The following is a 12,470-nucleotide window of genomic DNA, read 5'->3' on the forward strand; positions in this document are numbered from 1 at the left end:
ATTAGTTGAGGATTATGTGCGACTTTAGTCGACCAAGATTTTCTTTGGTTGACTACAGCCCTAATGTCAACGAGTTGAAATATCGCGAGTATCATGAATTTTTCATATGATATTAAAAACTATACTAGTACTATCGTGAATGAAATGATATGGCGCATCCCTAACCCAGGTATTTCCACATTATCTAATCTGGTCCCCACTCAAAAAAGTCTGGACATACCTGCTGTAGGAGAGCTACAGTACCTGACGCAGATAGGCTAAAACACGACTAGGGCCAGTGTTTGGTTCGTCCACTGTGCTACTGTAGAGTAACGCAGGAAGAGAACCCACTCTCTATGTAGACATAAACAGCTCATTCTGAGGTTAAAAACCCCACCACATCAATTCTTATTATCAGGTTATTAAAAACTAATGAAAACACTTATGAATATTATATAACACTTCTGCCAACAGATGCCCCTAAATCCTGCACACTGGACACTTAAGGACTTTTCATCCATGCCAGCCTAAAATACTAGATTCAGAGTTCACTTTTTATCAGATGCAGACTGGGAATTAGGGGCGGGGCGGGGGGATCGATACAGCATAGTATCTCGATATTTCTGTGTGGCAACATGATATGGAAAGAATCTGATAATGCTGAAAAACTTTAAGACATTTCAAAATGTCTTGCTACACCTGTCTCCTCGGTTTGTACAAGCATGTCACTACTAAATCAAAACAAGACCAGGCCAGGCAAGCCTGGTTGAGCTGCAACACTAAGCATACTTCAAAATACTGAACCAAAATGTATGCATTCACTTAATATAGTGCTGAAACAGTTGCAAATGCTAACACATATATGCGCACTTGGATACACCATGATTTTCAAAATATAACCCCAAAGCTACAAAGCAGTTCAATAAAAATAGAGCAAATAAAAAGTGTGTCTTTGTGGTTAAGAAACAAAAACATGCAGCTTAATATTAAGCCAAAATCAATTAAATAAATATCAGGAGACATAACAACTCACCTCCAAGTTGTACAGGCCTGTATCTTCTCAGAACCCCAAAACAAACAGAGACTGTCCTACCTCCCATCACCAGCCAGCCTCAGAGCAGTCAAACAGTCCTCAGGAGTTTGGATAACTGTCATCACAGCAAGCCTGACCCTTCCACCACAGAAAACAGCTGTCAATATGGCGCATTTAGGTTATATTAACATGTGTGGCTTTTTAGCTTGTAGCTTTTCTCCACCATATCATTTTTTATCAGCTTCTATCTTCTCTGTCGCCGCCATTTTAGTTAATTGCGTTTACCAAGGGAAAAAAAATTTCAGGCAGGTGGAAACGGTTAATGAGGAAAATGGCTGAGCCAATCAGATTTCAGCAAAGACGAGGATTAGTCCAAATCGGAGGGGTGTCTCGTATTCCCCCCTCAATATTTCAAGTATTAGTTTGGCCCATCTGACAGGCAGCTTCCGGTCTGTGGCTGTTATGCCATAAACGGCTGTCAACTACTGACATAGAGTCAAAAAATTTTAAATTATTAGTATTATCATTATTATTTTATATCTATTGCGTTTATCACTAAAAAGGCCAGCTAATGAGAAATCAACACAGACAAACAACTTTGCCTTTTCATTTTGTGTTACTCAAGTGCTCTACCCATATTCTCCACTCCACCATTATGTCCCGGTAGGGTGGCACCCGAGGCGGCTGCTGCCTGTGTTTCCTATAGGAAGATAAGCCACTGACTTCTTGTAACTTTTGGATACCCTAAAAGTTCTTGAAAAAATGTAAAGTGACAATGGGGAAGTTCTCGCTATAACGGTGCATTCATGCGATGTTAAAATAATTGGAAAAATTCACGTGACTCTGAGTATCTCAGAAAGTTGGTGAAAATTTTGGTACAGGAGTTGCCAAGTTCACATCGTATATGCAAAAACATGGCAGTAAATGTTTGGTTGATAGTAATAAACTTAAATTCACATATTGCACATCAATTTTTTGCTCACAAAAAACACACCGCCCCTGAGTAGGTATAACTGCAGCTGGAGCAGCTTTGTGACCCACCCTCTAGCTACATGAATTGCCCGCTATGACGTATTAGGTCAGAAAAGAGGTGGTTAAGTTTAGGGTAACGCCAGGGCCACACTGTCCGCGGAAGCGCAGCGCACCGAAATTCTCGCGTGCGCCGGGGGACCTCCGTTCACATCAGACGCGCATTTCTCCACGCCATCGACGAGCGATTCTGCTCCCAGCTCTTGTTTTTCACTGCCTGGCTTGTCAGATTCGCTCGCGGCTTGCGCAGAAAATAGACCAGACGCCGAACTGATCGCTGCAAATCGTGAGCCTGCTGCGGAGCTTCCCGGCGCGGCACGGCCAGCGTGGACGACACAGTCGGTTAACATGGGCGCCGAAAGGAAACTGCCTTCTCTTCTCGGCGCTTCGAGGCTATTCGCGGCGCTTCCGCGGGTGGTGTGGCCCCAGCGTAAGGGTAATAGAGTGCTCCAGGGATGATGTTTCTCTGTAGTCCGACACGGAAGTTAGCATCTCACTGGTTTACTCATCAAAAAGCCTATGGGATTTTTCCACTGGATAACTGCCAAAAATAAGCTCTGTGGCAATCAAATATTTATGATACTTACATATTTTGCTCAGCAAGATAATCTTAAGAAATGCAATCGCCAGAGGTAAAAAGCTAACGTTAGGCTACCGAACTTTACTGCAGTTGCATGACGAAATGCCACCACCATGATAAGACTGTGAAGCTGTGTTTGGCGCGGCACGGCGCGATGATGTTCTGTAGTCTCATTAAGCCACGCAGCAACTTTTAATGACACAAATTAGCTTCATAATTCACTGGTGGGGTTCTGACGCATTTTGTGTCCAAGAAAGAATCGTGAAAGTTGCATTAGCTTGTGTTAACCACAGACCTTATTTCAGGCATCTGACCCAAAACGCAAAACTATGAGACGAGGAAAGAGTGGTAATATGCTAACACATGGTTTTAGGACTCGTTCCTGGGGCACTCTATGGGAGGGCAACATCTTGTTACTTATGGTAATGCTAAATCAGAGATTAGCTAGCCATGAAATATTACTGTAAAAGAGAGGCTTCGCAAAGAGGATAACGGTAATGTGAAGGGTTACATCTTGGTACTCATGAAGTGAACTGTGTCTTCATGTATTATGACTTATAAAGTGGATTATTGCTACATTTGTGCTGTGTCTCAAATCGCATACTTCTATACTTACCCTTAATATTTTGAGTGCATAAGTGCGTTCACACTGAGAAGTATGGAAAAATGCAGTGCATTATGAGTACCCGGATGGTGCACTCAAAACGGTCAAGAAATTGAGTGTGGAACTATGGACACTTCTCGCCCTTAATGGTCGCCATCTTGGCTACGTAGTGGAAGGAGAGGGACCACTTTTCAAACTGGAAATGGCGGCTGAGGACTGTGCAACTGTGCATTGTACAGATATACGTATTTTTGCGCTAAGCACCACTATACTAGCCTAGAAGTCCAGACTGAAATCTAGAAAGATTTTGAGTCTGGCCCTCATTGTTACACCCTTCCTACCCAAGGGGTGGCACTAAGACACATTAAATGCCACCGCACGCAGTTGGATAGCACGATAGCCAATCAGAGCAAAAAACAAGGTGACATATTCATTGCAGTAAGCCCCATTGGTTTGCCGACCAGTGGGGCTAACTGATATATTATGCTTTTGCCATATCCTGTCGGCAAAATGGCAAAAATGTCCTTCCTGGAAGCGTTCCTTTCTTCTGTTCCTTTCTCAAGGAAAAAGATAAGTGTAGTTGGCTTAGCGTTCCTTCCAAAGCTAAATTGAATGGACGCGGTCCTTTGGCAGCTGCCATCTTGGCTGTTTACTTTTAGACTCTTGAGGCGCAGCGCTGTCGTCATCATGTTAGGCCCACCCAGACCCCGCCTCTGTCAGATAGACTGATCTGATTGGTCCGATGGCGATTCAACAGGCTCTGCTTGTCGGGGCCAGATCCCCGTGCAGAGCAAATTCGAATTTGCTAGGGGCGGGGCATCTAGATTTCAAGGTTACCACTATACTGTTGTCGGGTATAAGCCAGCAGTATGTTTATTGGGTTTATTTTTGCAGTCCATAATGATTTGGTACTGCGAACGATAACGTGAATGCTAATGCTAGTTTGCGAACTAACTTACAGCTGCGGTCATCTTTCGCGGTAATTCCACAATGGCCATGTTTGGTTTGAGACAACACTACCCTGTCGAAATTCGCGCACTACGCCAATAAGTACATAGTATACTACATAGAAGTGTAACAGAAGTACGCAATTTGAGACACAGCATTGGTCTCATCTATTCACTACAGTGTAGCATTGCAGCAGGGTCAAGTTACAGTTTTTCTCAATTGTTTACACACAAATACTGGTACTTGAGACAAAATGACCACAACATGTAACTCATGCACCAACCCCCTGAACCAATTCTGCTAAACTACAAGCACAATTCCTGCTTTACACTCAAATTGCAGTTCTAAAACACATTTTTTTCAAAACACTACACACAGTTCTCTGCATTTGGCACAATTTTCAACAGGTGAGCTTTTCTGTTTTGGAGCAGTGGATGCCAACGTTGGAAACAGAGGCAGAGCCAGAGCCAGAGGAGTGAGAGTAAGAGGAGGAGGATGGGGAGGACGAGGACGAGGAAGGCCAAGGGCCGTAATCTCTGATGAGATCCGAGCCACTTTTTCTACCTGGAGATGGAAAGTGTATGACCGAAATCCACAAACGTGTATACCCCTTCTCCAAGCTATGGTAGACGCATGTGGAGATATAGCAGTTGATGCTTTTCATGGCTGGATTTGCCATGCTAAGCGATATTTCCCCCGCTGCTTGGCCAGGGAAAACATTGCTTGTGATGTGGATGAGGTGCTGTGGCCAGACCGAAACAGAAGAGAGGATGCAGCATAGTTTTGTTTTGTTTTTTTACTGTAACTGTATACAGTAAATTCTTCTGTTGTTTTGTATGTAGACCACTGTATGTGCAACTTTGTGTTGGTTGGAATGTACACTGTGTACATTGTTTTTGTGGGAAAAATAAAATATATTTGTTACCGTGTATTTTTGTGTTCTGAGTATAAAAACAATATTCTAAAATATTTTACAACACACTTATGTATGTACTGTCTGTAGTAAGTGTAACACTGAACAAAAAAGGCCTAAGTCATTATGATGAATGGAGAAGAAGTGTTTTCCATTCATCATAGTGTTTTACATTGAGCACATCAGTGTTCAACTGGTTCTTATAAATGTCTATTCGTATGATGGTTTGTGTGTGTCATTTGAAAACAAAATAACATTTTGAGAAGAAATAACATTGTTTTGAATGTAAAGTTTCATTTTGCAGGAGAATTGAGGGGTTTTGCCCATTGCGTGTGTGTTTTTTGATTTGTGTGTAGAGTTCTGAGAGTATGAGGCATGCTTTCAGAAAATGTGTGTAAACAATCGAGAAAAACTGTAACTGTTGCGTTGGTGGGTTTGTCTTGTAGCCTACTAGTGGTGGCTGCAGTTTGTAGAGTCGTGTCCTGCACACTACAAACTCAATGTGTCTGCAGGTGTACATGTCTCCTGGACCGCTGCGCCCAAGGGCCAAGGATGAACATTACATCTTCACTTTTTTTTTTAACTATTTTGTTAGCCAAACATTCAGATAGCATCGTCAGTTTGATAACTAATAAGTGTGTGTGTGTGTGTGTGTGTGTGTGTGTGTGTGTGTGTGTGTGTCTGTGTGTGTAAGTGTAGGTGTATGTTTGTATGTTGGTGTTACATCTAATCACGGAAAAAGGAGGCGTTCGTGCTCTGAATGAACTCCTGTTGCACCGAGCAGAGAAACACTTGTCAAAATAAACCAACAGGGGTTAAAACACAGGTTCCATGAGAGGTGTAGTGTGTGTGTGTGTGTGTGTGTGTGTGTGTGTGTGTGTGTGTGTGTGTGGAAACACTTCAAACGTCACCTGATATAAATCGAAACTTTCATTTTTGACCGCAAACGCACCGGATAAACACACACTCAAAGGCAACATTTTGTGGGCAGGTCTCTGTAAATAGCTTTAACATCTAAATTAATTTCCTCCCATTGAAAGCCTCACTGTCCTCTGCCTCTTCCCGACGTAATCAAAATATTTGTGGAATCCGAGGAGAAAAAAACACCCCAAATTCTCTCCACATGGTTCCACTTCTGACCCAAAATGTCATGTCATCACATGATCAAAAACTTCATTCATGCTTGCCCCCTCCTGGCTGCCTCCCCCTGTCTGCCTGTCTGCCCGTCGCTTTTTTCTGCAGCAGAGTGGGATGTAGGTTTTTATGAGGATCTCTCACAGCTTCTCCTCGCTCCAGTTTTTTTTAGTGAATGATGGGAGCCAGTCTGCTGGAAGCCGTTTGGATGGAGAGGATTTTTTATTGATGAGAAAGAGACATTTTGCTGCAACTTTTGGGGGTGTTTCTGTTTTATGTTTGCAGGTAGGAACAGTTTAAGGCATTTGTAGCTATGTCATGACTTTCTTTTCAAAATAAAATCACCATCGTTCCTTTTAATGTTTAGAAAGGCTATGTTCTGTCCTGCATTTTATTCTTCTGCTTTTATTTTTTACCAGCACTGATTCTTAATTATCTTTAGTTTCAGACTTCTTTTCTAACCCTTTGAGGCTAATAGAATAATATTAGACTTTAAAAAATAGTCAGTACTCGTGTTAAAACTTTTCTTTGTGTCACTGAAAGAATGTTGCATGTAATAACAATAACATTTCTGCATTTTAAGCTGTGAATTTTAACTGCAGACAGCGTATTTTATAGTTAAATATGACAGCTGCACTTCGGTGCTCAGGGGTTTATTGTTTAGAAATTGAGCTCGTGCGCCCTCTGCTGGTCATATGGTATATAAAAGCAACATCAATGCTACTAGTAGGAGCTATGGGAACATGCAGTGAAGTAAAAAAAAAACTTAATCGAGTTTATTGCTCACAGGTCATACATAAACAAAGGAAAACAATATTAATAAAATAATTAATATCTAAAAAATAATTGAAATACCACTATTCATGGCAATGGTGAAAATATAAACAGAAAAATCATTCCTTTCTTATGGCCCAAAATTGTTTGTACAGTAGTTTCCGTATGTAACCACACAGAAAATGGCAAAAAACTAATTTATCTTCTTCAATCACTGTGCAAATCTGAATGTAGCTGAACTACTAGTTTAATTACATGTAGTTTACTACTCCCAAACACTGGCAACATGCATAGTATTTTCCTCTTGGCCTGAAGTAATGGATGTTCAGAGATTTGGATCCATAGCATTTTTCTTTAACACCTGGGTCTTCAACAGGGAGTCCACAACCCCAGGGGGACCTCAGAGTAACTGCAGGGGGTCCGCTTTTGTATTTGTTTGGTAGTTTTATTTTTATTTTTTGTTTTTTCTTTTCATTAGATATGTCAGAAGATACACATTAACATGAATCCAACATAAGGTAAGGTAAGGAGAACTTTAATGACCCCGAGGGGTAATTTGGGATACACACAGTAGACATGAGTACAACAAAACAGACAGTACAATACAAACACACAGAATCCAGTGTTACACATGGAGGCAAAACCCCCAACCTGATGGAAGCACCTGAAACTCAACATGGAGGACCAACAAACGCCAACTTTCACCCAATAGAGCAGTGTTAGCATCCTGTAAGATTCTAAAGCCAAACCATGTTATTTGCAATTTGTGGTCTTGTACCGTCGAATGTGAGTTTATTTATAAAGAGACTGTAAGTAAACGTTAAATTTCCTGAGAAAAGAACCTGACATGACGTCCCAGAGCGTCAACAACCAATGCACCCAGGGTACCTTGCATGTCGTATGTGGACATGGAAAGTCCATGACTAAATGTCAATATGTGACAAGGTTGGATTTAGAATGTGTTAGAGCCTTTTTCAGCTAAGGGGTCCTTGGCCTGAGAAGGGTTGAAGACTCCTGCTCAAACACTAACTTGTGTCTCTTTCTTTTCAGCGGGATGGGAGCCAGTCGCTTCCTGTGTGTGCTGCTCTGCGCAGCAACTCTGACACTTCCTGGAATTTTTGGTAAAAATGAGAACAGCAAGGTGTACAGGTGGACCAGGCAGAGCCTCCCGCTGCTGCTGGACACACACACTGAGCCTTTGAATGTGCCTTTGTTCAGAGGGCAGGAGGAGGATGAGGAGGGAGGAGGAGCGAAGACACTCTGTGGAATAGAGTGTCAAAGCAGCCTACCACCTGTAGACCAGGATGAGCAAGAGAGGATTCTGGGATACGAGACAATGTATGAGAACGGGACACGCACGCACACAGATATCAGTTTGTGGGGTTTCAACACGACGTCTGCAGGAGCACCGGCCCGCCCACCAGCTCGCACCCGCAGGAAACGACGGGTTTATGGAGCAGATGGACGCTTTGTGATCTCTGACTCGCACTTCATCACCAACTACCCTTTCTCCACCGCTGTTCGTCTCTCCTCAGGCTGCTCCGGAGTCCTGGTATCCCACAAACATGTGCTAACAGCAGCACGCTGCATCCATGATGGGAAGGACTACCTAGAGAGTGCCAGGAGGCTGCGAGTAGGGGTGCTGCAGCTCAAGAGTAAGAGAAGAAGAGGGGGTAGAAGGAGAGGAGGGCAGCGGATGGGTGGGAGGAGAGGAGAGGATGAGGAGCAGGTGATAGAGGAAGGTGAGGAGCAGAATAGTATAGATGGAGATGTGGGAAGAGGGAGAAAGGGAGGCAAAGGCAGGAGGCGCAGAGGAAGAAGAGAGGGTGAGGAGGGTGCAGCTGATCATGGGAATATGGGTGAGTCAGAGAGAAAAGGGAAACGAAGACGCCGTATACGACGTAGCGAACCCAGGAAGCAGCCTGTCTTCCGTTGGACACGAGTCAAACAAACCCAAATCCCCCAAGGATGGATCCAAACCAAGAGCTCCACCAACTCAGTGTCCCCTGACTACGACTACGCCCTCCTGGAGCTGAAACGACCCCTCAAGCAAAAGTACATGGAGCTGGGAGTGGCGCCCTCCGCCTCCCTCCCAGCACGGATCCACTTCTCAGGCTACGATGCTGACAAAAGCCTGCTGGACGGGCGCGGAGACGAGAAGGTGGTTTATCGGTTTTGTTCAGTGGCAAACGAGTCAGAGGATTTGATGTACCAGCACTGTGACGCACAGCCGGGCGCCACAGGCGCAGGCGTTTATGTTCGTCTGAGACAGGAAGTGGGAGAGGAAGGCAGGAAAGGGAAGTGGCAGCGGAGGGTGATTGGGGTGTTTTCAGGCCATCGATGGGTGGAGGCGGATGGGGGCGAGCAGAGGGACTTTAATGTTGCAGTGAGGATTACTCCACCTAAATACGCTCAGATCTGTCACTGGATCCATGGAGATCCACATCTCTGCAAAGAGGTTTGACTGCAAAGAGATGGACCTTGAAAAAGATTCAGTTTCAGAGAGACTCAAACATCTGGGTCTGTGTGTATAACAAACAAACAAAATCATAGGAGTGGTCCTAAACTTTGACTTATGTGTCGATGTTTTAATGTAAAGAGTAGGACTTAGATGCTTTGTACAAATAAGTCAAAAGTAACTAGTAGCATAGTGTAAGGCTTCGTCCAGACTGCAGGCAAAAATGTCCCAGTCTGATTTATTTTTTTCTGATACGTGAATCATATCTGGGTTTTTCATTACAGTGTGAGTAGCACAAATCATATGGAGTCTGATCTTTCAACTCTGATTTGGGCCACTTTCATATGTGGTTCAAAATCAGATACAGGTCTGATTTTTGGCAATGTGGCCTTGTTGTACACAGCCATATCGAAGTTCAGTTATGTCACCTACAAATGAGGCGCTTACAGATGTAGTTAAAAGTACGCCTTAATGGGTAAAATCTTTTTCAGGAAAGCCATTCACGTCAAGATCCCACCACTCCTGGCTCCAGCATGAGGTGATGTTTTTGTAAAACATGCTCCTGGATCAACATCCCACATCGCCTTCCTGGACCAGCACGACAAACAAACACAGCTGTGCTTCTTTTAAATTTCCTTTGTGCTTCTTCAGAGCTAAGCTAGTTTCCAAAATGAAGTTAATAAAGTTGAAGAAAATCCTCAATATCGTTGAACAAATACATTATGAGCTACTGTAGGGTTAGTGAGTTAGCTTTCTAACAAGTAAACTTGCCAATAGGCTAGAATATTATCAAGTTAGCTTGCTAACTAGGTAGGCTATGCTAACAATTAGGCTTGCCAATAAGCTAGTATATCAGAGAATTTGGTTTCTAACTGGTTGGCTATGCTAACAGGTAAGCTTGTCAATAGGCTAGAATATCAGCAAATTAGCTTGCTAACTAGGTTGGCTATGCTAATAAGTAAGCTTGCCAATAGGCTAGAACATCAGCAAGTTAGTTTGCTAACTAAATGGCCTATATATGCTAACAAGTAAGCTTACCAATAGGCTAAAATGTTGGCGAGTTAGCTTGCTAACCAGGTAGGCTATGCTAACAAGTAAACTTGCCAATAGGCTAGAATATTAGCAAGTTAGTTTGCTAAGTAGGTAGTCTATGCTAACAAGTAAGGTTGCCAATGAGGCTAAGTTTATTAACATTAAGAATAAGGAAAATGTCATTTTGCAGTTGAACTGTGAAGGACACATTTCCCTCCTTCTTCATAGCCTATTCAAAACTTTTTTTTACAAGATTGCAGTGCTTGTATTGATCCACGACCATCACTGACATGTTGACCCTGGATAATTTGGTTGTTGATCGAGAACCATCATCATCATCATCATCATCTTTATCTTGCGTAAGTCGTTTGATCCAGGACATGTTGATCCTGGATTATCCATAATCAGCATGGTGGTGATGATGATGGTCCTGGATAAACCTAACCAAATCGATCCAGGATCAACACAGGAGGGAAAATGTGTTAATCGCAGGAATTTGCAACCGAAAATGATATTATCTACACTCTTTGATAGTGAACAATATTCTAGCCTATTGGCAAGCTTACTTGTCAGCATAGCCTTCCTAGTTAGCACGATAACTTGCTAACCCTTTAATGATACTAAGGATTTTGTTCATGGTATTAACTTCCAGTTGGGAAACTGAAGAGACACAAAGGAATTTTGAAAGAAGCCCAGGGGCAGCACGCTGATGATGACAGAGGGCTGTGATTGGTTGATTGCAGTGTTGGTCCAGGAACGTGATGTGGGTAGTTGATCCAGGAGCATGTCCTACTTAGTAAAATCACCTTGTGCCCTGGCTCCGAGACTGCATCCACACACACACCTCAGCACAGAAGTAGCAGCCATTTCTTCTCAAAAAAGCAATCATTAGAAATTTGTCTCTCTTTCCTTGTTCATCATCTGCTCACAGATTCACTTGCTTCCACTGCACACCAACATATAATGAAACCCTAAATGCTGACACGAGTGGCCTCCATCTTTCTGCTGTGTGTGACATCTGAGTTGCTTTTGTTTTGCACATGCACGCCAGTTCAGGACTGTGACCAGTTCACACTGGAATCAGATACTGGGCATGTTTAAAATACAATGTAAATAGCAGAATTGAGTGCAGACTGCAGTGTTGTCAAGGACTACAATCATGTCTTCCAAAAATGCACTTCCTCCTGCCTCCAGAGGTTATGAGTCACAGCTTTAAACACACCTTTGTATGATTAAATCTGTTGTGTCCAACATTAAATATGCTTCAACATACTGCAAAAACATATAACGACAATATTAATATATGCTGTCTGGGATATTTGAAAAAGATTTAAGTCATGCTCATGAAATGTTTGTATGTGAATCAATATGTTTGCTTCTTTTTCTTCCCAAATGAAACAGCACATCATCACCATTATGTTATGAAGTTTTTAATGTTGTAAATGAGTGTGGGTGTCAGGTCAGATGTATCTTTTATTAATTTATCATCATGTATTTCCAAAATATGGAAACATGTAGCCACTGCTGGTCTCTCATTACTAATGTAGGAGGGCCCTGGAGCTGTCTGAAATAATAACTGAGACCGAGGATGTGGGTTTTGTATCAGCATTAAGGGGACACGTATGAAACACACAAGGGTTTGGGGTCCTGCCCCAGAAAATTTTGAGTGCCAAACACCTAATTTTATGCATTATGTTGTTTTTTCTGCATCACTTTTCACCTTTTCGGCATCATTTTATGGTGGAAATGTCTTTACTTTTGTAAAAATAAAAGTCCTTTGCTATGACATCATGTTTTTATTGGGGGAGACGAATGCACATGACTATGACAGAGTCCAAGTCTTAACACTTGGTAACGTTTATGCATGGGACCAGGGGCGTATACAGACAGTGCAGGCAGTGCGGTTACACTGGGGCCTGTGAGGTGGCCCATAGAGAGAGTGGGCCCCCCAACAATGTGCTGGGTGGAGATTATGAGAATTATGAG

At 42.7% G+C, this 12,470-nt stretch overlaps 1 protein-coding gene across 1 annotated transcript; it reads left to right on the top strand.

Moving 5' to 3' along the window:
• The first annotated feature begins 6,255 nt into the window (after positions 1-6,255).
• Positions 6,256-12,267, top strand: LOC125897327 (serine protease 23-like). Its single transcript, XM_049590568.1, has 2 exons — positions 6,256-6,505; positions 8,045-12,267. The coding sequence occupies exon 2, from the start codon at positions 8,049-8,051 to the stop codon at positions 9,456-9,458; it is 1,410 nt and encodes a 469-aa protein (XP_049446525.1). The 5' UTR covers positions 6,256-6,505; positions 8,045-8,048; the 3' UTR covers positions 9,459-12,267.
• Positions 12,268-12,470: the final 203 nt, after the last annotated feature.

Source organism: Epinephelus fuscoguttatus, linkage group LG11, assembly GCF_011397635.1.
Source record: "Epinephelus fuscoguttatus linkage group LG11, E.fuscoguttatus.final_Chr_v1".
Taxonomy (NCBI): domain Eukaryota; kingdom Metazoa; phylum Chordata; class Actinopteri; order Perciformes; family Serranidae; genus Epinephelus; species Epinephelus fuscoguttatus.

Bases quoted from the DNA above. Each gene is read 5' to 3' on its own strand.
- LOC125897327 (XM_049590568.1), top strand. From the start codon at position 8,049: ATGGGAGCCAGTCGCTTCCTGTGTGTGCTGCTCTGCGCAGCAACTCTG.